This window comes from Cyclopterus lumpus, chromosome 21 (genome assembly GCF_009769545.1).
Source record: "Cyclopterus lumpus isolate fCycLum1 chromosome 21, fCycLum1.pri, whole genome shotgun sequence".
Taxonomy (NCBI): domain Eukaryota; kingdom Metazoa; phylum Chordata; class Actinopteri; order Perciformes; family Cyclopteridae; genus Cyclopterus; species Cyclopterus lumpus.
The window spans coordinates 8,027,705-8,051,239 of NC_046986.1; the positions used below are offsets into that span (position 1 = coordinate 8,027,705).

At 44.0% G+C, this 23,535-nt stretch overlaps 2 protein-coding genes across 7 annotated transcripts; one reads left to right on the forward strand and one right to left on the reverse strand.

Annotated features, from left to right (window-relative positions):
* The first annotated feature begins 1,988 nt into the window (after positions 1-1,988).
* dcaf6 (ddb1 and cul4 associated factor 6) lies at positions 1,989-15,508 on the forward strand. 4 transcript variants are annotated; one of them, XM_034562030.1, is made up of 19 exons: positions 1,989-2,081; positions 2,657-2,840; positions 2,945-3,066; positions 3,772-3,907; positions 4,736-4,947; positions 5,877-5,970; positions 6,603-6,722; positions 6,970-7,419; positions 7,714-7,914; positions 9,646-9,705; positions 10,397-10,610; positions 11,542-11,651; positions 12,034-12,361; positions 12,507-12,548; positions 13,195-13,333; positions 13,990-14,146; positions 14,266-14,354; positions 14,655-14,760; positions 14,866-15,508. In XM_034562030.1, exons 2-19 carry the CDS (start codon positions 2,711-2,713, stop codon positions 14,922-14,924), a joined length of 2,769 nt encoding a protein of 922 aa, XP_034417921.1. In that variant the 5' UTR covers positions 1,989-2,081; positions 2,657-2,710; the 3' UTR covers positions 14,925-15,508. The 4 variants fall into 4 exon arrangements, with proteins under 4 accessions (XP_034417921.1, XP_034417918.1, XP_034417919.1 ...); XM_034562027.1 differs by lacking the exons at positions 1,989-2,081; positions 7,714-7,914 and having other exon boundaries at positions 2,731-2,840; positions 2,945-3,061; XM_034562028.1 differs by lacking the exons at positions 1,989-2,081; positions 7,714-7,914; positions 12,507-12,548 and having other exon boundaries at positions 2,731-2,840; positions 2,945-3,061.
* Positions 15,509-16,089: 581 nt separating this feature from the next.
* On the reverse strand, positions 16,090-23,372 carry gpr161 (G protein-coupled receptor 161). Of its 3 annotated transcripts, none has more exons than XM_034561348.1 (6): positions 22,936-23,372; positions 21,498-21,889; positions 19,347-20,068; positions 19,061-19,168; positions 18,346-18,471; positions 16,090-18,160 (listed from the first exon to the last, which is right to left on the reverse strand). In XM_034561348.1, exons 2-6 carry the CDS (start codon positions 21,839-21,841, stop codon positions 17,883-17,885), a joined length of 1,578 nt encoding a protein of 525 aa, XP_034417239.1. In that variant the 5' UTR covers positions 21,842-21,889; positions 22,936-23,372; the 3' UTR covers positions 16,090-17,882. The 3 variants fall into 3 exon arrangements, with proteins under 3 accessions (XP_034417239.1, XP_034417241.1, XP_034417240.1); XM_034561350.1 differs by lacking the exon at positions 22,936-23,372 and having other exon boundaries at positions 16,119-18,160; positions 21,498-21,707; positions 21,805-22,859; XM_034561349.1 differs by lacking the exon at positions 22,936-23,372 and having other exon boundaries at positions 16,119-18,160; positions 21,498-22,859.
* Between the last annotated feature and the right edge of the window lie 163 nt (positions 23,373-23,535).

The following is a 23,535-nucleotide window of genomic DNA, read 5'->3' on the forward strand; positions in this document are numbered from 1 at the left end:
GGGGGGGGGGTAAAGAACATGCTGCCTTGTTTTGTTGAAGCCTTTGACTTCAGGCCAGCTGGTTAATACCTCTGAGAAACCTGAAGCGGACACGAGTCCCACGTCCCGTCACCGCCGTCAGCCGGACGCCACAACAAGCACAGGAGAGCTCCCTCAATACCCGCCATGTCCGAACCAAACGGCTGCAGGACACTTCATTTGAGGAAACACTGTTTATTGCTGTTATGAATATATCGGCTGTATTTTTTTTTTTTTTTATGGCAATCTGAGGTATATTTACTTTTTTTATTTAATTGTTAGAACCACTTTGTGCTGAAACTATTGGTAAATAATCAATTAGTGGATGAAACAAAAATATTACGACAGTTTGTGATCATCAATGTATACATTTTAAGTTGTTATTGAATAAAAACACCAAACACTTGTCTTAGAGAATACTGATTATGCTGTTTATAAACCTGTGAAATGTGGACATTTTGTATCTATCTTTGACACTTAGACTATTAATAAAAATAATGATTTTAAGGTAATTCGGTATTTCTCTAAGACAAAGATGTGTTGTCTATTTAGAAGAAGGGTGATGTAGCATATTTTCTCCAGGAAGTCATAGATCATAGAGGCTGGAGAGTGAACTAAACAGGTTTATGGTGAATCAAAGCGCCACTATTTTTGATCATATTTTCTTGCCATATTTTCAAGCAAAAGTAGTACAAATAAATGCAAATGATTCTCTGGTTCCAGCTTCTCCACTGTGAGGGTTTGCTGCTTGTCTCTGACATTTTGATGGACATGACCTGACTGGACTGTGGGAAATGTTTTCTGTCAAATTACAGACTAAATACTCAGCAGATTAATGCAAAAAAGAAATAATTGTAAGTTGCAGTCGTAACTGAAGGTGATGAGATGACCCAACTGAGCATCTGTTCATTTGTATCATGTGTGAAATACAAACTTGTTGTTGGTCAACGAGAGTTATATATATATAATGTTGTGTGTGTGTGTATATATATTGTGTGTGTATATTTCCAACTATATATATACTATATATATATATATATTTGTGTGTGTATATATAGATAGATAGATATTGATATATATATATATATACACAATCTATTTCCCTGCTTGTTGATGACTTGAGCTTGTTGGACTGTTATTACACAAGATACTCAGAGCTAAAAAAAGCCACAACGATACTCTACATTTCGATCTTTCATCACCTGAGAGAGGCGAGACGGATTCACCTGCACTCCACCTCTCAGTCTGATAACCTTTGACTTCAGACGTTAGTCAGACAACATTTTGACAATCCGGGTATGGTTTGAACCGGGTTTGGAAATGTTTTTCGGGTTCAGTTTTGCGGATGTGGGGCTGGGCGGCGTAATGTCTCTGATTGCAGCAGGGCCAGTCTTGAAATGAAGAGCAACAGTGTGATGATGAAACCAAGAGGAGCTGCAACAAGCAGATGCTAATGAAATATGATCCACAGAGCGGCAGCGAACCGCCAGCCGAGCGTTCCCGTGCTCCACTTTACGCTCACAGATGGATTGCTCATGAGTGAAATGCAGTGACCATGATTTTATGGTGAATTCAGTCAGTTGGATGTTAATGAACCTGTTATTAAGTCACTTGAACTGGACCAGATGAGGAGACCCTCAGGGTTCCCACCCCTCTGTGCTAGTGAGCCCCTCGTCACAAGGTGCATGACGACGTGTTGTTAGTTCAGTTGTTGTTTTTCTCTCAGACTTTTTCATTTAAATCATTCGAGACGCCTGAAGTGCTGAAACTATGCAATATTTTTTTTTAAAGCACAGATTAGACTTTTTTTTTTTTTTTTTAAATCACTAATTCAGTCTACGGCCATTGAGTGTTTTCTTCTTTCCTCCACCGATAAGCTTCTAAATTCAATTCATCCCTTCGGCACTAATGTAAACTGCAAAATCAGCATCTGTATCTTTGCATAATCAGATATATACGTCTCTCCTCAGGTCAACACGATATCCTGGAATGACACCGGTGAATATCTGCTGTCGGGGTCAGACGACACCTTCCTGGTTATCTCCAACCCGTACAACAAGAAGGTAGGTTGTGGTGAATACAGGGAGTCAACAGGTACCGTCACTTTATTTAATTAGATGGTTTTAATAATGGAGGAACTATGAATTCAAAAGCAGATAACGCAGATTTTTTTTATTTTTTTTTACAGCTGTCAAATGAGCTATAAATTGTTAAATGATACATTTAACAATTTTAAATGATACATTTAACAATTTATAGCTCATTTGACAATTCTGATGCCGTTTTTACACCAAAACATGTGAGCAGTTTAGTTCATTTTCATTTAGCAAAAAGGTCGGAATATTTTCATTCTTTCCTATATACGTTGCAAATTTGATGATACCTATAGAAATTAATTTAGTCCGTCATTGATTTTCACTTATCAGAATATCAGGGATGTTTTTTTCCACTGAAACACAACCTCTTGAATTGTTTTGGGGAAAACGAACAGTGCGGAGCACACAAACACGTTCAGTGCAGTGTGTGTGTGTGTGTGTGTGTGTGTTTAGGTTAAGGTCAGCCCTGGAAAGATGTTGAGACCTCGATCACCTTCCTCAGTCGCCACCCATGCTGCTCTCATTCATCTTCTCTTCCTCAGGTCAAGAAGTCCATACGCTCGGGTCATCGGGCCAATATCTTCAGCGCCAAGTTCATGCCCCACACAAACGACCAGGAGATCATCTCCTGCTCCGGAGACGGCATCATCTACTACACCAACACAGAGAAGAGCCCCGAGCACAACAGACAGTGTCAGTTCACCTGCCATTATGGAACAGCTTACGACGGTACTGAGGAAGAGCAACGGAGTCCTCCTTCTTCTTCTTCTTCTTCTTCTTCTTCGTGGTTTCTGTGTCTCCTAACCTCCGACCTCTCTCGTTGCTCCGTCAGATTATGACGGTACCAAATGACCCCTGCACGTTTCTGTCCTGTGGGGAGGACGGCACGGTGCGGTGGTTCGACCTCCGCACGAAGACGAGCTGCACTAAAGAAGACTGCCAAAGATGTACGGTGACGGCTGGGAGGTCGCTCTCCTTTCAGTTGGCCGATGGCGGTTATTTGACCATTATTGTGGAAAAACTGGCACGTTATGGGCGATAATGTCCCGGATTTAGTTCTTTAAAATGTTGAATACATTATAGAGTGTGTATATATATAAACTGGCTTAATATGCATGACACACTATGTTGTATTAAGGATTAACGCCAAGGCTGTGCGTGCGTGTGTGTGCGTGTGTGTGTGTGTGTGTGTGTGTGTGTGTGTGTGTGTGTGTGTGTGTGTGTGTGTGTGTGTGTGTGTGTGTGTGTGTGTGTGGTGTGTGTGTGGTGTGTGTGTGTGTGTGTGTGTGTGTGTGTGTGTGTGTGTGTGTGTGTGTGTGTGGTGTGTGTGTGTGTGTGTCTCGATTACGTTGCATCTTCTCGTATTCCCTGCTCGAGCTCGGGCCCTGTGACCTCAACCAGAATGTGTTACCTCTCCCTCTTAATTACCCTGCAGCCAGTTAATGTTACAAGTGGACATCCTCAACTGGAAAATATCAAATCCAGTGGAAATATATTTTTCAGAGGGGTTATTTCCTGATTACTGTAAATAAAGATTAAACATTTTTTTTTTTTAAATGCCACATCTGTTGCTGCTGCCTTTTTAGAGTAGGACTCATTGACTCCAGAAAAGAGAAGACATTCTAACATCATTTGGCTTGTTTTTATGTGATTTCAGGACATCCTGATAAACTGTCGAAGGGCGGCGACCTCCATCTCCATCTCCCCTCTGGTGCCGTACTACCTGGCTGTTGGCTGCTCCGACAGCTCGGTGCGGATCTACGACAGACGCATGCTGGGCACCAGAACGACAGGTGAGCTGGCCTCATTCACTTCAGGGGTCAAACATGTGATGACTTGACTAAATCAAACTTAGACTTCATCACCAATGACATGAAACTTCACTTTGACTTGAACACACTTGATACTTTTCCCCAAGCCCAGAGATTAAAAGTTGTTTTAACAAGTAAATACAAATTTCAAAAAAGCAGTCATAATTAATGATAAATTAATGAAGAGTGAAGAGCACATTTGGACTTATTTAGGACTCAAAACTCAAAGTTTATGACTTGTCAGTCTTGTCTTGGGACTTGTTTGTGACTTTGCAATTCAAAGATTCATAGATAGAAAATGAGCCTCACATAGCAATAAAAGAGCATCCATCCTAATATTTTCTTTATTTCTGTTGGCATAGTGTATTGTTATTAGCTGTTATTAATAAGTCTGGCTGGTAGATTGAGGTAATGAAGCTGGTTTGAGATTGTGTCCCCACCGTGTTTATTGTTAGATGTTTACTCTCCTGCTCCTGACCACTAGAATACATTAGAAACATTATTTATAGAGCATCCTTTATACCCAAAACGTTTTTTCTACTAAAAGAGTGAAAGTAAAGAAAGTAAAGAAAAGAAAATGTAAACAACAGTTGAGGCACGTTAAGTTTATTTGTGTCATTTTAAAGTGCTTTTCCATAGAACGTAAAGATGACGGCGAAAATCAACAAGTTCTAAGTTCTTCACTGAGTTAATTTTTCAGTTATCTCGTCAAATATGCCATTGGGGATGTAAAATGTATCCAACTAAATGTAACCGCACTTAAAAAAAAATACAACGGGGACATCAGGGACTCTCTTTTGTCTCCCACAGGTAACTACATGGGCCGGGGGACGACGGGCATGTGCGTGAGGTTTGTTCCCGCTCACCTGTCCAACAAGTCGTGTCGCGTCACTTCTCTCTGCTACAGCGAGGACGGCAAGGAGGTGCTGGTCAGCTACTCCTCCGATTACATCTACCTGTTCGATCCCAAAGATGACCAGGCCCGAGAGCTCAAGGGCCCGTCAGAGGAGAGGAGGGAGGAGGTGAGCGCACAGCGTAATGACTCGAGTCGAACGAGCCCCGACGCTCGTTGCCCGGGCAACGGTTATGCCTGTCTGGGGGTCCGCCGCCCTTCCATCAGCAGTTTATTTCACATCGGACCGAATGCCTACGAAAAACAAATGACATCCCCATTTCCTCAGCTGTTTAGCGCTAATTAGCAAATGATAAAGAAGCGGATAACTGGTTAAAAACCATATAATTAAACGGGTGTTAAATGTGTCCGGGTCATCATATATTAGTTTGAAGGTGTTTACCGCCAGTCCCGGTGTTCACGTGTGTGCGAATGTGCTGGATCATGGTGCCAGTGTTTCAAAAGCCTCGTGGTGAGTTCAGCTGTGTCGAGATGCAACCGCCACACGCATTCCTTTCCAAATACAGCGACCGACGCAGGCCGTGTCCATCCATCTTCCAAAATAGTTCAGGCTGAGATGGAGGGGACGGCCAAGCAAAGGCGCATTACTTCACTCTCTCTCTCCCCCTCTCTCTCTCTCCATCTCCCTCTCTCCATCTCCCTCTCCACCTATAATCTAATATCTTCATTTATTTCCACTATCTCCGTCAGCCTCCGCTGCTTTTCACCACCTCCTGCCCATAATCAGACCCGATGACATTTCCGGAGTAAAGCAGTTGATAGTCTCTGCACTAAGACCCCCTTTTTTTCTATTTCTGGCTCTCAGCCTGTCGCCCTGTAAAGAGAGCCAGGGGACTGGAAAGTGGAGGCAACCTCCGTCGTGCAGCCAGAAGGGAGGGGGGGGGGGGGGGGGGGGGGGGGGGGGGGGGCACTCTAAAGAGGACACTGACAGAGACGAGCAGTGTTTTTGCTTTGGCAGGGGATCTATTTTTGACCATGCTTTGACTGACAAACTGCTAATCTTTCTCTGTGTGTGTGTGTGTGTGTGTGTTTCCACAGCTGAGGCAGCCTCCAGTGAAGCGCCTACGTCTACGAGGTGACTGGTCTGACACGGGACCCCGAGCTCGCCCCGAGAGTGAGAGGGAGAGGGACGGTAAGATCAGAGGAGTCGGACCAGCAACTCACGTGTGTGTGTGTGTGTGTGTGTGTGTGTGTGTGTGTGTGTGTGTGTGTGTGTGTTCCTGCTCATTAGCAGAGGTCTCTAATTACGGATCCGGCCTCGGAGACAGTTTACCAACACCCAACATGTAAAATAATCAGTTCTGAATACATTTTTTGCCATTTTAGATTTATTTCTCGGCGCCTGTTTATAAGAAGTAAAGTAACAATTACATTTTCTTGCTAGGCTGCAAAATCAGAGCCTAACATTTTTTTTTAATCCTCATTAAACCTTTTAATAAACTGTGCAACTTATCGACTTAAATATGCACGCAGTTACAAGTGACGCCTCGACCAGAAAGTAGTTTGCTTCTCCACAAGAAACCTTCTCTGTGTTTCCTCTGACTTCAATGTCAGTGTCACAATAACCACATATCACTTTTATTCCACTATATTTTGCTTTGGTTGTCACTAAAATCACACAAATTGCAAAACACAAGTCCAAATATTTGGTTAAATGTACTTTTAACTATCTTGCGTGGAGTCTCAACACATCGGCCTCTGTCGTGTTTGTTTTAATGCGTCCAGTAAACCCGTGAACACGTTCCCCCCCCCGCGCTCTTGTAGGTGAGCAGAGCCCGAACGTGTCTCTGATGCAGAGGATGTCGGACATGTTGTCCCGTTGGTTCGAGGAGGCCAGCGAGGCTCAGAGCAGCAGAGGGACTCGGCCTCAGACGCGACCCAGAGGTGAGACGTGGAGTGGTGCAACAGTTTAAAAATGAGCCTTTTGGCTGACACTGACACCTTTTACAGTGCACTAGGGTGCTTTACAATGGATCCATTTACCGTATCTACTTCTGTGTAAGCACCACAAGTGCAGAGTGTACATCAATTATTCAATATTTTGAACATATTTATGCAAGTACATTTTGCAAAATTAACCCTGCTCCTGAAGATGGTTGACATCTATTTATTTCCCTTTTTTCCGGAACAGCCGTCCGTCTAGAAGGGGCGTCGAGTACTCCGGCTGCCCCCGCAGGAGGCTCCGGTCAGCCGTCCAGCGTCCCCGAGATGCCCGTGGGGTCAAACGCCCGGGAGGTACCTGCCGGTGCCGCCGCAGCCGCCGCTATGCCTCAATCCACTTCCTCCTCTTCCTCCTCAGGGTCTTCGTCAACAGTTACAGCACTTCCTCCTTCCAGCTCTTCGTCAGTGGAGAGCTCGGCTCCTTCCTCATCCCCCCTCACCTCCTCGCCTGACTCAGTCAGTCAGGCCGACACGACTGGGACCCCCACGACCGGGACCCCAACGGCCACGACCTCCACGCCCGGGACCTCCACGCCCACGACCTCCACGCCCACGACCTCCACGCCCGGGACCTCCACGCCCACGACCTCCACGCCCACGACCTCCACGCCGTCAACCACCTCAGAACCTGCTCTTTCAGGTAAGAAAAGAATGCACACAATTGTCACTTTGACAAAGGACACAAAAACAGCTGTTGACAGTGAGACGGTATCTTTAGATGTGATTGAGAGAGTGTGTGTGTATACTTGTGTGTGTTTGTTGGAGCCACTCCACTCAAGCAGCAGCCTCACGTCACTCTCTTTTCCTTCTGCATCCTGTTGTCCTCCTTCCTCTTTTATTTCCTCTCTGCTCCCCTTCTCCTCACACCCTCCCCCCCCTCTCAGTCTTCTCATCGTGCATTCACTCTGCCTCTCTTCCTCTGCCCCTTCGTCAGAGTACAGTTCTCGTCGGCTGCCCATAAGTTTAGTGTGTAGGCGTTTGCAGAGGTTACTTCGGCTGGCTGACCCACCAGGAGGGGGTCCGCGAGCGGCCCGTTCTTCTCCTTCTTCCTCCTCCTCTTCCCCTGCAGCCACTGAGGGACAGTCACAAAGAGCTACCGATGCTGCTGCCGCTGCTGAGACGCAACCCTTTCCAGGTTACCCTCCCCTCCTCTCCCTCCACGCGGGCCCCCCCTCCTCCCCCTGTCGTCTTTCCCGCTATGCAGGAAAGGCAGACATGTCTTGTTTGTAGAGACAGTTGAGCTCCAGAAAGACCCGGCCCTAATAAAACTGACCACTAATCTCACAGTGATCCTCTTTCCATTCCCCCGATGATGCACCTTGTACTCGTTAACCTCTGTAGCCGTCACTGTCGCCTCTCCACTGTTTGCTCAGCCCCTCACTCACTAATGCTCTCACTCCATCGCTCCCCTTGTTGCTTGAGTTTTCACCCGAGTGGCACCGGCCGGCGTGAAGCTCTGCTTTGGCTCATGTGGTTTGTTCACCCATTTTGATCTTTTATGATGCATCAGCTGTTGGACCCGATTTCACTTTTGATCTGACTCAAACTCGTAACTAAGGCCCCTTTCAGACATGGGATAACATTACCGGCTTTCACCTGCCGTCCTGTTAAAGCGATGGCTGTTTTGTCATCCGGACGCAGGAGTTCGTTACGTGGCCGTTCCTCGTGGCTCAATTCAGGACCCTCGCAGAAAGAGACGCCACTCTTGTTGACAAGTTGAAAATAAATGATGTGAAGGCAGGAGAGTATTCTCAGGTCTCTCTCAGGCTGCATCAGCGATGGTTTTTCCACTCAACTTAACCTTTTTACTCTGGAGTGTATTAATGACCCACGTGCTTCTCAAAGTGAACGCACATTTTTCTCAATTTCATTGTCAGCTGCCTATTTTCTAATATCTGTCAGTGTATTTATTGTTATTGTTCTCACATGCTTTGTGTAATGCATGTTTTTTTTCTTTCTGGATGTGTTCATCCATGCAGTCCAATGGTTATTTTTTATTAAACCTCTTTTTCCGCACACCGCACGGGATGAATCCTTTTGAACAGATTGATTTGAGAAGGACACTATTTATCTAGAATAGCCATGGAAAGGTGCATTTTGTCACTTCACCTTTTTAATATTGTTTGTTAAACAGATTTTTTTTTGAACTCAAGGTGGTAATTAAGTAATGAACGTGTTCCAGTGCGAACAAGAAGTACATGTAATCTCTGTGGCCTCGGCAGCCTTTATATTAATGAGACGATTTTCAATCAAGAGACGCAGGCACGTTAACAGGTTTTGTTCCCCGTAAGTTTGGAGTTGTGGCTTCACTCGGTGGTTTGTGTGAGAATGACGCGTAACATTGCATTTATGTAACAAGATGCATGTCTGAAAGGGGCTTTATTGGACATCTCAGACCAACGAGAGTCCTTAATGGAATAAAAGGGTTACTTGTATTATTTATGTTTAAACCAGGCTGCTCTGATGACCAGATGAAATGTGAGGCTTTTATTTGGCTCACATTTGTTATCACTAATATCACATCATTCAAAAAATATGTTTGAGACATTTGGATCATTTTAAGGTTTCGAAAGCAAACGAAATGTAAATATTATGTTTGTATTTTTCCAGTGAGCTTGATGGCAGGAATTAATCATTTACCAGCAGGACGTGTTGTGTAAACTTGTCATAATCTCCGATACTCATTTTGCACACGCAATGAATGTGAAATAATCAGATGAAGCTTTTTTTTCTTCTTCTCCTGCTTGGCCTTGGAATCGTTTTTTTTTTTTTTTACAGTTTTTTTAACCCCCGTGCGCCTTTTGACTTTGAGCCTTCAGGTTTGACGTCCGTGTCCGATGTTTAGTCGGTCTCATTTGTGTTCCAGATTCCCCCTCGTCTGTGGTAAACAAACAGCTGGGATCCATGACTCTTGATGACCAGCAGGGTGCGTCCTCCCCCTGCCCCCCCTCCTCTCTACCTTTTCTTCTTCTCCCTCATCAACACAAACACTTGCTCTCAACCCCCTGCACAGTCTGCCCTGCATTGTTTTCATGCTTCTTTTTTCTCTCCATCCACTACTTCACTTTCCCATTATTCCCATTATCTGTCCAGACGTGTATGTCAGTGTGTCTAAGAGATACTGTGATTATTAAAGTATTGACCTTTTGATGAATAACAATCCAGTACTTTTACATCTATGTATTTGTTTATTACATGTTATTTGACAATGTTTAAGTCCAGCCTGACGTTGCCTTACACATGAGAGAATGACCCCAGTCTCGTCCACACAGTGAGGCAAACAGCTTATTAATTTAACACTGGTATCGGATCGATACTCTGTGTATTGGCTGACGCCCAGAGCCCAGGTACGAGTATACCAGCCCAGCCCAGTGTCAGTGTGTGTGTCGGCGCTGGTGCTGGCGACAGGTCACCTTTGTCTGCTCTGTTAGTGTCGGCTGCATGTGTGTGTTGTTTATCAATGGGACGGCATCATGCAGCAGACGGCTGCATGATGCCATTGTGCGTTTTAAACAACCAGTTTACATGCTGTGAACAACTGGGAGAATACTGCCTTTTTATTTGTATTTACAAAGATCCCTTCTTGCCTGCTTGGCCTGTGTGTATCTGCTTATCAGGAGCAGCAGAAGCTGCAGGTTCACCTCCTGATCAACCGGTTTCTGTGCCAGTCAGCACCAGCGCACCCACCACCTCCTCCTCCTCCTCCTCCTCCTCCTCCTCCACCATGACCGGCACCAGTCGGCCCAGTGCAGCAGAGCCAGTCCTCAGCCTCCACTACAGTTCAGAGGGAACCACCACCAGCACAATCAAGCTGGACTTCACCGATGAGTGGTGAGTGATCGGAGATAAAAGGCCTATTGAAATCATCGTGACACTTGTTTTGTTCTTCCCTTTTGAATACGTTTGTTGTGTCGGTTATTTTATTGGAAATGAGTTTCCCTTTATTGCTGAAGCATGTGATAATGAACCCTCGACGAGCTGCTTTATCACAGCTAATCAATTTTGAAAAAAGACATCATGGTGCAAATATCATGCAAAGTTAATACAAAAAGAAAGCAGGCGTCAATCTCCCATTCAGAAAAGTGAAGCTGATACAGAAGTGCCTTGAACTTGCATTCTCTCAACTGACCAGCAGGTGGCTCCTAGATGCAAAAATAATTCTGATTGTATAGAAGTCTATGAGAAAAGGACCTTCCTCCTCATTTATTACCTCAGTAAATCATTGCGAACACGAGTTTATGGTCTCAATCGATATAGTTTCAAGTCTTCATTCATTGCAGCTTGATGTTCATTTAGTACATGATGGTCCATTTAGAGTCCAATATGAAATAAAGCAGGGTATATATACTGTGTGTGTGCAGTGACTTAATGAAGTAATAATAACATGGAACATATCTTTGTTGCATGTGTTGTTTATACTGCTATCAGATTTTTTTTTTGGCCCACATAAACTGAAATCATGGTGAATATTTGTTCTAGAAAATGTGTTTCACGTCAAAACCTTGTAGATCATCATAGTTGCAGAGCTCAGGTTGCTCATCTTCCTTTTATTTCCATTACGACATCAACGTTTCAATCTGTAAACTTTTTTTTGGTGCATAATTTCTGGTTCCTTCACCGTTTGCAAATCAGAAGCACGTTCACCCTCTATGAATTTATGCGTTTTTGCGGAAACGGATGCATCATCAACATGGGACAACAAATTCCTGTGGGGGGCGGGGCTTGAGAGACTCTGTCACTGTTTGTTTGTCTTCCTCCACAGGAGCAGTAGCACATCCAGCTCTCTGGGCAGTGGAGGCCCCAAAGCCTCTGAGGCTGTGGCCGCACAGAGCAGAGAGACTCGGTCCATGGAGAGTTCAGGGTCCGATCCACGTGAGTCCACCAGCATCAGAATATAATATAATAATATAAAAAGTACCGTAACACCAGGCGGAGAAGTGTGTTTTCAAAGAGACAAGCGAGTTTCACCTCAACTATCGACTGATGATGTGAAGTTAATCAATCCATCAAACAGCCCTTTCCAAAAGGACACTGAACTGAAACATCATATTTTAAATATAGCGGACACTTAAGATATTGATTGAAAATATTTTTTTATATTATCTAAACTATATATTTAAGTTGCTCTTGAACGTTAGTGTACAGAGACACAATGCACAGAGGCAGTGTAAGAATACAGCACTTGATATATACATTCACAAAACACATGCCCTCTGTCAAAAGTCCTCCATTAATGAAATGCATTCCCCCTCAGCTCCCTCTGTGTCCTCGGGGCAGCAGAGCGTCCCGGCCGCCGCCATCGAGCCACCGTGTAGCGCCTCCTGCTCGTCGGCTCAGGCCCCAGCCCCGGCGGCAGCGGCGGGGGGCTCCTCCCAGGGCGACACCTTGGCTTCTCCACCGGTGGAAAGGAGTCAGCCGGTGGGCACCGAGGACACGTCAGGAGGCTGCAGGAGAGCGGAGCCCAGAGCGGAGGAGGAAGAGGAGGGCCAGAGTCAGCCCGCACGGGCCCACCAGGACTCTGACGACAGCGACGACGATCCCATTCTCATCCCGTCCACGAGGTTCAGAGGTCAGGGACAGAGGTACGTTAGACAGCACCCTCATTCATTTGAATGCAGGTGATTACATCTTTGCTCTTGTTTAATATCACTTTTAAAGGGCGGGGCATTCTGATTTTTATTTTTTTTTTGTGATGCCTTCCCATTGACTGTTTTACTACAAATATAGATTAAATTCCAGAGGATCTGCAGTAGGAGATAGGATGATCAGGTAAAGTGTTTGCACTAAAAGCATCTAACCTGTCAGGTGTGTGACATGCAGCAGAGCATTACAACTCAACTCAAACAGGTTTTTGCTTTAGTTTGGTCATTTCACTCACAAAAAACTAACTACCACGGCTAACTGTAGCGTTCGAGTGATGTGCATGCGAGTACTGACTTCACAGGCGGTGTGAGTAGCAGCGGAACGGCAGCATTTTTAAAGATTTTGTACGGAAAAAAGGATGAATGATCAAAGAAAGTGTGCATGATGGAAAAGAGCCGGAGAAATTGATTTTTTTTTAAAAAATTTCATCCGGAGGCAGAAGACTGTTTTTGTTGTTTTGTTTCCCCCCAACTAGTATACGACATGTATGTGAATGTAATTTGGTGACACGACTGTTGTTAATGGACAACACTTTTCACAACAACAACAACAACAACATTAGGGGCTTGATCCAGTTATGATTTATTTTGTGGCTGCTTTCTAGCTTTCTAGGGTTTGTTATCTGGTTGAATGGATTTTATATGCACATATTTCACTTCTTATTCAAAGCATGGGGTTCATAAGCATCAGAGACAGCATGGGCTTGTGTCTCTCGTTTGGTCTTTTGTGTGCGTTATCGTCACATGTATTGTGTGTTTCGTGTGTTTCGCAGACGCTCGGCCGCCGCCCGCATCCAGGAGCTGTTTCGCAGGAGGAAAGAGCGAAGGGAGATGGAGGAGAGCGAGACACAGAATATCAGGAGACCCTCAGTCAAGATGGTCTACAAAGGCCACCGCAACTCCAGGACAATGGTACACTTTCATCGTATTACTTCAGAGGCCTCTTGAAAAGAATTATCTGGGTTGAATGAGAAAATGGATACGACGGATGTCTGTGTGTTAAGTATGAAGCCGGGACCGGCAGGCGGTTAGCTTAGCTTAGCTTAGCACAAAGACAGGAAACCACTAGACTGTCTATCCAAGGTGCAAATATATGCCTGCCAGCACTTCTAAAGCTCACTAATTGTTTGTTTATATTTGTACACAAACAGAATTGTAAAAAACTAAAAATAACAATACGTGCAGTGACTATTTCTTGACATACGACAGTCAACTCCCCCTCAGGTTGTTTACTGAACCCGGAGCTCGTGGACTAAATCTAAATTGAGTCAGAGAAGCTGCACTGAAGTTCTGGGCCGATGCATAAACGTTTGTCAAGGAATAGTGAAACCACAAAATTGATGTTTTTAGGTTTCTTCTCATCGTGCATTCACATAAACAGTGAGTTGTGCTTTGGACAGCCGGGCTCACCGTTTCTAGCCTTTATGCTCTCCACCTGACCCTCAGATATGAGAGTAGCGTCTTCTCATCAAACTTTCAGAGATGAAAGCTAAATAATCTTTGAGGCCCAACGTGTTGATCTATTCCTACAGTGTGGAGTTCAAGGTGGGTTTGTTTATTTCGTCCAGATAAAGGAGTCCTGTTTTTGGGGGAACAACTTTGTGATGAGCGGCTCAGACTGCGGCCACATCTTCATCTGGGACAGACACACTGCAGAGCACCTCATGCTGCTGGAAGCCGACAACCATGTGGTGAACTGCCTGCAGCCGCACCCTTACGACCCCAGTGAGTCCACACACACACACACACACACACACACACACACACACACACACACACACACACCTCAGATGATCTGACGATGTTACTGAGTATTGCAATGTTCATTTCCCGGTCTGTTTCAGTTCTGGCTTCCTCAGGGATTGACTACGATATCAAGATTTGGTCGCCACTGGAACAATCGCCATCTTTCAACAGAGTCCTCGCCAATGAGGTACGACTAATTAACATGTTGTATGTGGTTTGAGGTGCCGGTAGGTGGATGTTGGAAAGAGCCAGGCTAGCTGTTTATCCTGTTTCAAGTCTTCATGCGAAGCTAACTGGCTGCTGGCTTCATAAATACTACTTCAAAATGTCAAACTTTAATATATTTTATTTTCAAATGGCAGCCAATAAAAATGGTTTTCTTCATGGTTCTGTCAGAACTGTTTTTCCTTTTTATTCCTGTTTTTTTGTCATATTCAACATCCTTCATTCTATTTTCGTTTTTTTCTTTGTCTCCTTTTCTTTCAAGATAATAACTCGGAACGAGCTGATGCTCGAGGAAACTAGGAACACAATCACAGTCCCGGCCTCCTTCATGCTCCGAATGTTGGCCTCCCTCAATCACATCAGATCAGGTACACAGTTGGTATGAATGTTTGTGCCTCCAGAGACACTGTTGACCTTTCCTCGTGACACCTCCTGGCCCCTCCCCTTTAACATCTGCTTTTGCCTTCTTGCAGATCGACTAGAAGGGGATCGCTCCGAAGGTTCAGGACAGGAAAACGAGGACGAGCAGTAGCCTGTTGGCATTTTATTTTAAAGAAAAACACTTTCTTCTTGCTGTATAGCACTTGAAAAAAAAACAAAAAAAACCTGGGATTTGTACAAGTATAGTGTAGAATACTTCCTTTTGAAAATTAGTGTAATTTCTAGCCCCCTGTGTTTTTCTAAGATGACTTTCTTACTGATGTTTCTGTATGATGATAAAGTACATCTGTGTGAATGCAAAAGGCAACCACGTCAGTATATATATATTAAGTGTGAGAATAATGGCGACTGGTGTGCAAGAATGTTAAGTGCAATATTATTTTTTGTTAGGAGAAAGTGAGCTTTGATCAGTGTTAACGTGTGACATTTTGAATTTGTAGCACAAAGCTAAGAAATGTTGATGTTGCTGCTCTGGCAGTTACGCATGTAAACAACGACTTTAAGTAAAAACATACTTGGAGATCGCTTTAATTTTATTGTTGGAAGAAAACAAAGCTTTGGTTCTTCGACCCAAAAAAGGGACATGTCAAATAAAGTAAATCTTTTACAGATTTTTGAACAACAAAATAAATAAAGCTACGGCATCTCAAAGATGTCCGGATGATAAAAGCTTAAGACGACTGTGCAACGAGCTCTAAGGAAATGAACAATCAGTGTTTTAAGCCTGAGAGCAGAGACCATCCATTTTACTGCAGAAACAACTGTTTAGCAGCTAATGTAGCATCCAGCAATTAGCATTCAGCGGAGATGAGGAGCTACGGAGGTCTGTTGCCTAGGCTACGAGGGTTAGTAGACCTGGTTCTGCTGGTCTACCTGGGTCTGTCTGCGGTGGGATTCCAGGAGCTTCATGATGTCATCTGATGTCGTGTGGAATGTGACCCGGTGGCCCCGATGACTTAGCATTCAGAATAACTTTTTTAGAAATAGACTCGTGGGTTTAAGCCAATTTCTCTAATTGAATTTTCTTTTCAAACTTGTAGTCTTCAGATCCCACTGGTTCACGTGAAGCCATTTAGTGCAGCTGGACGGTCTTTGTGTAAAATAGTTGGGTTCTTAAACGATCCTCTTGATTTGAGTTAGTGAATTTAAACTGGTGAAACACGAGAGGCACAAACGGTCCCAGTTTATTTATTTTTTTCCTTTTACTAAAGGACAAATAATATAAAAAGAAAATGAGTTCAGAAGTTTTTTTTTTATGAAAACATTTTTAATAGAAGAATCTGGATACAAAACTTAAATGCAATTTTTTTTCCTATTAATACTTTAAACTGTATAGTGAAAATCAAAAAGGTTACATCACTTCTCACGTGTATAGTACCGGTCAAACATAATATAAAAGATACGAGGTAAGACTGAAGCACTACTTTATTACAAATGTCCTCTAGAGCTTCTTTCATAATAGTAAAGGGGGCAACGGCGTATGAACTGAGGTAAACCACATGCACCGATGAATATTTACTAAGACAGTGTTGTTGATTAAGACCAGTTTCTCCTTAGGACAACTTGACACTTGACTTTCCAAGGCCACTATAGCAACAAGCAGTAAATAATGTCGGCTGTGCACTGCTCAGTGTGCACATAATGAACTGTGGGCTTTGGCCAATGCATTTTTATGAATATAACAATCTCTGAAATACTGATAAGCAGTCTCCACATTACCTCATTTTGGACTTCATTAACCCATATTTGATTGTTATTGAATATACTGTGTTCCCCCCCAGATGAAAAGCACAAATACTGACCAGGCAGTAATGACCGCCTTCTCCGACACAAATAATGGTTTCTATTTAAGTGTAATTACTGTAGCTGCTAATAATGAACCGTCAGGACCATCCCTGTTTCTCCCCCCGGATACAGCATTTCCTATTAAAGTACATACTTTTTCCTCTACGTGGTTGGGAGGTTATCCCAGCATGCACTGGGAGTAGAAGTCGGATGACCCTTGGACAAGAAAGCAGTCAACACCTACAGGCAATTTAGTGTTTTCAGTCCTCATCAATAGGCCTTTTCCACAGCAGACATGTTGACTACACACAGGTGTTTGCAGAAAGTCACAGAACACATTTCTATGGCCATAACTCCAACAATTTGTATGCTAAAATATGACAATTTCATACATAACGCATTGTAATGTTCATTTGTATCAGAAGAAGGTCTGCTTACTGTAATTCCTTTAAATAACCAGTTTGAAAACAAAAGTCTATCCCAACACTGTTATACGCTCCCCTTTGTTACATCAGAGGGCCTTCACTGATTATGGATAATAAGAGCTCTACTTACATGTCGTATTGTAATAGTCGGGTCATACTTTTAAATAGGAAGAATTCAGATTTTTCTGAACGCGTCGATTTATCCTACATTGATACTTCTGTGATATTAACAAATATAGAGACGCCTCACATCAGTCAAAGTCCGTCATTTAAGCCAATTAAAACCCAAAATAATGGATATGATGTTTCATTGTCTGTGCCCAGTGTACAACTCTGCAGGCACAATAAGTGGAAACATCTGTGTGTGTGTGTGGGTGTGTGTACAAGCACACCAGCATCTGTACCTGAATAGATAATTTGGGTTTGAAACTTACTTTTCTTCATGTAATAAGAAGAGACAAAGTTTAAAATGATCTCGTAGCAGTTTGAAGTAAATGCATTTTTTTCCAGCCCGGCTGAGGCACATATTATGGCAAATTATGAGAACATATTATATAATTAACTAATTACTACAACAAATCTGATCATTTAGGTTACAGTAGTTAAGGCTTCGTATTGATTACATGAATCCAAACAAAAGCTTGCAAAGACACTGATGGTGTGCACCTGATACGACATAGTGGCATTAATAATGTGCCTCTTTCCTAATAATTTAAAGTATGGAGTCCCCATGATCAGACTTCATGAACTGCACCACAGAGCGTGACGAGCACCACTCTGAATGGTCACATATAGTTGTGTCGAGGTGTGAAAACCCTCGTCAACGGACCTGCTCGTGTTCAGGCTGGTTTTTCCTCCACTTCCTGGTCTTCTTCGGCTCTGTCATCTTTAACGATCCCTTCGTCGATACTCTCCAGCCTCAGTCTCTGACCGTCCAGGTATCTGGGTCTCGGTGCCGCTCTCGTCGTAAACAGTCCCCCCGGAAGAGCCAGACCGTCCCCAAACAGAGTGAGCTTGGCATCGCTCTCTATCGCCTTCGCCAGACAGGAGGCGAAGGTGTCGAGAGACTTCTGTACCTCTGCGTGGACTTGAACCGAGGACGCGCTTGTGCTTTCAGCTAAGGGGGAACAAAACGACACACAGATACGATCAGACATGTGTTACAGGAAGACGATCTTGTGTTTCGTGTGAGGTTTCGTTTCGTAGCTTGCTGGACAACAAGGTCACTTTTCAAAGCCTCGGGTGAGTATAGAGGGAACTCCCTTCCCCTCTAATCAGTTTGTGAAGCAGTCGAAATGATACCTTTGGCTTGCTCCACCTGGTCTTCAAAGGTGACGGAGCTCCTCCTCTTCCCGGACGGATTCCCGTGTTGTTGTGGGTGGGCGGAGCAGTCTGTGGAGAAGTCATCCAGCAGCATCACGTCTGTGCCTGTGTGGGAAACGTCACAGAAGAAAGGTGCATTAATTGAGAAAAAGCAGAAACATTCACAGGTGTTTGCGCTAACTTTCTGAAATAAATGAGATTATACTCGGTACTTTACATTTGTGTTTGTTGTTTAAGTATTTAATTCACACAAGAGTATATACTAAAACCATGTGGTTATTTCATATAGACTATTTATTTCTTGAATTAACAGAAACGATGCTATATGGTGATGTCTATCATATCATTATATGACCTATATATCGTGCTCGAACATTTTGGCCATATCTCGCAGCTCTAAACACAAAATGAGATCCTCAGACGTTTCTTTGTATTGCACATGACATTACTTGCCATCCTGAACCGAAAGCATGAGCTGTGACACAGGAATGCGAGGGCGACTATAACGGAGCCGGGGGGGTATGACGCAATAGAGTTTCAAACATTGTGTTTACTGGCGTGCCATGAAGCATTTTTATGTTCATAATAAGATTAACAGTTGAGCTGTTGATTTGTCAAAACAAGTAATTGGAAGACATTGCCTTTAGGAGGTTTAGTACAATTATTGTGTTAGGAGACAGTGTGCAACACTTACATGAGTCCTGAGTGAAACTGAAGCCAGTATCCCCAGTGCTGCTTCCTGGGGCCAGTAGATGCCCTCCACCGGCCAGCATAGCGGTCAGGTGTGGGGACATACCCAAATCTGAAACACAAGCAAGATCTCGTTCAACGTCATCACACAAACATTAAATCACAACACACAAAATGTGAATTGAAACAGGCTGTAAACTACTTTTTACACAAACATCTATTCCAGCACTCTTTGCACCATGGTTACAGAAACAGTTTAAATCTGTAAATAGCCACTGCTGTTCGCCCACCTGTGATTCGGTTGGAGATGCTGAAGAGGCGCGACGTCCTCTGCCGCGTGGCGAACGACTCTCTGTAGTAGCGATCTCCGAAACACATCCCCAGCAGCTCCTTCCTCACGGTTTTATTCCACAGGCCGTAGATGAAAGGATGGCACACCGCGCTGCAGAACGACAGCCAAGCGACCAACGTCTCCAGTCCTTGAGACACACTACCTTGTCCCCACAGAGCCTCGGTACACACCACCCCGACGTACGGCCCCCAGGTCACGAGAAAGGTGCCGACCACCACCAAGATGGTGACGAAGGCCTTGCACTGACTCCCTGCATACACGAGGCTCCGCCGGCTTCCATTCGAGGAAGTCGAGGTGCTCGAGTTTTTACGTCCGTTCTTCTGAACTCCGTTGGAGTCCTCCTGGGCCACAACGACTGTGCCGCAGTGCACTTTCCTGGCTTTCATGCGGGCGACGCGGAAGATCACGCCGTAACAGGCAAGCATGATGAATAAGGGGGGGAGGATGCACCAGATGACCCAGAAGGCCGCGTAACTGGGCTCTCTGTGCCAAGACGCAACGCAGGTCCTCTTGAAGCAGTCAAACTCAAAGGAGGACCAGCCGAACAGAGGAGGCAGACAGCCCACCAGGGAGTGCAGCCACACATAGGCGATGGCAACGACCGCCCGGTTTCCTGTGATCTTCATGGGGTAGATCATCGGGTAAAGTACAGCGTAGTACCTGTTTGGACGAGAGGCGAGCAGTTAGGAAGGGAGCCCTCTGATTTCAGTGAGTGATACAGAAGCTAAGAGCCCCCTCAAACAAGGCTGTTAAGGGTTTTCTAAAAAGCTGCATACAATAGAAAAGGAAGCTTGGCGGAGAACAAAACCACGCACTGTAATCCCAAACTTCCAAAAGGTGACGAGGGTAATTAGGACAGCAGTGGGAACAGTGAGGGCTGTATGCTACGGAGCTAATTTACAGCATCTGAACTACATTGTGCAGCCCGTTGGGATCCCCGACAACAGGAATAACAATATAATTTACACTGTGAAATTTCATGTCAATTTCAACCAACCTAATAAGCATCTACAAAAACAAAATACACTTAACGGCTTTAACAGATTAACTAGCAGCACATTTCTTAACAAATCAAGTAATCTTTTTGGGCCATTAAAATGCAGTTTAAATGTCCCAGGGGGACGTTGTCAAATCTCTGAGGCAAATAAGACGAGAACACGCTGACGCTGGGGAATGTTTGGGAGGTCTGTTTTTGCTTGATAATCAAAATGTTGACAAAAAGTTTGTTACAACTAAAAATGGGTGTTTCTTAGTTGAGAAAGATAAACTTGTTCCTATTTTTATATTAGACAAAGTGAGCCCATCTCTCCAAATGCACCACAGTCTCATTTTATCTTTACACAAAACCACCACAAAAGCTCAAATAAAAAAAAAACAAGCAGCTAAAATAATAAATATCTATTCAATGACAAATAAAAAATGGTCGAGTTCAGAATATCAATCTTTATCTGTGTAGCCTGTTTTATTTGTGAATCAATTTCTAAAAAATAGTAACCAATGGAAATAATCTCAGTCCTGCAGCTGAATGGTTCATTCACATTAGTCCACGTTTAAAGTTACTTTGTGTGAGTCTGTCTAATGCTCGGCACTTAAGCTGGGAAAATCTCCAGAGAAACACCACGAGCTAAGTGTGTGGTAAACCAATCTTATTTACAAGGCTGCATACTGACCTTAAAAAAGGGAAATGGACCAAAAACTATGACATTTCCAAAAGTAAACAGAAATATTTGCTGCTACATTTCATGCCCACTCTCGAAAACAATTACACATTTACCTGTGCATAAAAAAAATGTATCTTTTATTGAACTTATGTTGGTATGTGTGGTCCTCTCTTCCAATAGTGTGTAATACGTGGGAGCTGCAGAGAGCAGCTGGCCACTGAGAAGCTGCACTGGTCCGACCAGTTTAAATGAACAAAGTCTGGTAACAAGCTGTACGGTTTAATGATTTGTCAGCATAAAAATATTCAAATGTCATTTTAAGTGTAAAGCTGCATCAGTAATTTATATCAAAGAATCAATGAACTACTTGCAACATCATGACGAACAAATATAAGTACCTATGACTTGAATAATTACCCAGCACTCACCTGTCAATGGCGATAGCTCCGAGGGTTAGCATGCTGGCAGAGCTGATGAGCAGGTAGAGCAGGGCGGTGAAGTTACACCACACGACCCCAAACACCCACTCCCTCTTTGCCGAGCTCACGGCCACAAACGGCAGCACCAGCGTGGACAGCAGCAGGTTGGATATGGTCAGGCTGAACACAAACTTGTTGCTGGGCGTGAGCAGGTAGGGCCTGCGATAGAGGGTCACCACAATCAAGAGGTTCCCCAGGCAGGCGAGGAGCGTGATGGTTACGATGGAGACCGACTCCAGGGCGGCCAGACCCTCACCATTCTCCACTGTGGTGCAGTTCCTACTGATGTTCATGGTGTGAGGCTGGGCCGCCAGACAGGTGTGGGAAGGGTTGGCGACTGTCTGTGATGATATTACAAAGAAGCTCTCCAAATAAACATTAAATTCTGACCGTTAAAAGGAGAACGTTACATTACTGCTGTGTGGAAACGCAGGTTTGGGCTGCTAAGAACCGCTATTTTTTTGGTAGTCTTTTTTTTCTTGGAATTTCTTCCAACTTCTAGTTTTGTCTAACAGTTCCTATAATATTTAAGTAAACTGAAAAACAAACAAAAAAGCAGCAAATCCTCACATTTAAAAAGCTGGAACCAGAGAACGTTTGGCCCTTTTGCTTGATAATTGAATTACATGAAAAATCAATTATGATGGCCAATTAATATTCTGTCATTTCAGCTCCAATACAGTTTGAAGGGGCAGATTGTATTGAGATGCATGTAATGTATGAGCTCATTACTATCATTTAATTTTTTTTGATAGTAATGACATTAATTTAAGGGACTATTTGGTTTTCATACTGCACGGAAATGAGTTGAAACCAGGGGCTTCCACTAATAATTTAATAATAATATAAAATTGACAGGGGCAGATTACACGTCTGTAACGATGATTCAGGTTAATAGACTTAAAAATAAGTAGTTTACACTTAAATATACAAATAGTATGTCTACCTCTACATTGTAGCAAAGGTTATAACGATGGACATGAAACTAAATTAGCAAATTATTTACAGGCTTCAACACAATAACTCACTAATAACTCGCGTTAAACTTTAAACCAAAAACAGTACCTTCAGTGGAAATGTGTTGCACATTTATACGAGCGGCCAGCTAACGTATCTTAGCTTCAGTTGTGAAGTTATTTCAGCAGAAACCTCCATTAGTTGTCATCTCGCCACCTTGAACGTTACCATCTTTACGGAGAGTGACCGTAACACGACATGTTTAGCCCCGCTGCGCCGCGAGGCTGCTGCGCGAGCTGATGGACGTAAAGTTTAAAAAAAAGTGTCTGAAACGTCCAACGTTAGTTAGCCCGTTAGCTCTAACTTTCTCCCCCATTGTCCCCCCCCCATCATCCTCCAGAAACACAGCGCTCCCTCTTTTAACTTTTACCTGCTCCGGTTGCGCGCGGCGGCTCCACGTTTCGTCCGAGGTGACCCGTCCATCCTGCTCGCGCTTGTTCACACGATAACCGGCAGCCACCGAGGGCCGAGCCCGGAGGAATGTCTCAGAAAAGCCCCCCTCGACATTGTGAAGTCGGATAACCGAAGTCCCTCCTAAATCACAGACGGCCAGCTGCGGCTGCAATGGCGTCCTCCTCCTCCTCCTTCTCCCTCCCTCCTCTCCTCGCAGACCCCTCCAGTGTGTGGGTGGTCCGCTCTACGAATTGTCTCATTTCGACAATTCTAGCATTATTTTTGTGTGTGTATTTAACCATTTGTTATTCTCGTTTTAAATCATCGTCGTCATGCCACTGTGAGCGTTGAACAAACATGAACAGTTCATTTTTTAAATTCCGTTTCGGATGCAACGTGTAAGTTAGTGGAGGCGTTTGTGTTGGGGGAAAAAAAAAAAACCAATGTGCGCATGTGTACTTCCTTAATGACAGGCTGGCTGGTGTTTATGAATGAAGCCGCGGTTCTATCTGAGCCGGGGACCACCCACGTGGATCAAAGCTTCCCGCACATCAACAACTGCGTCAGCACGTCAGCT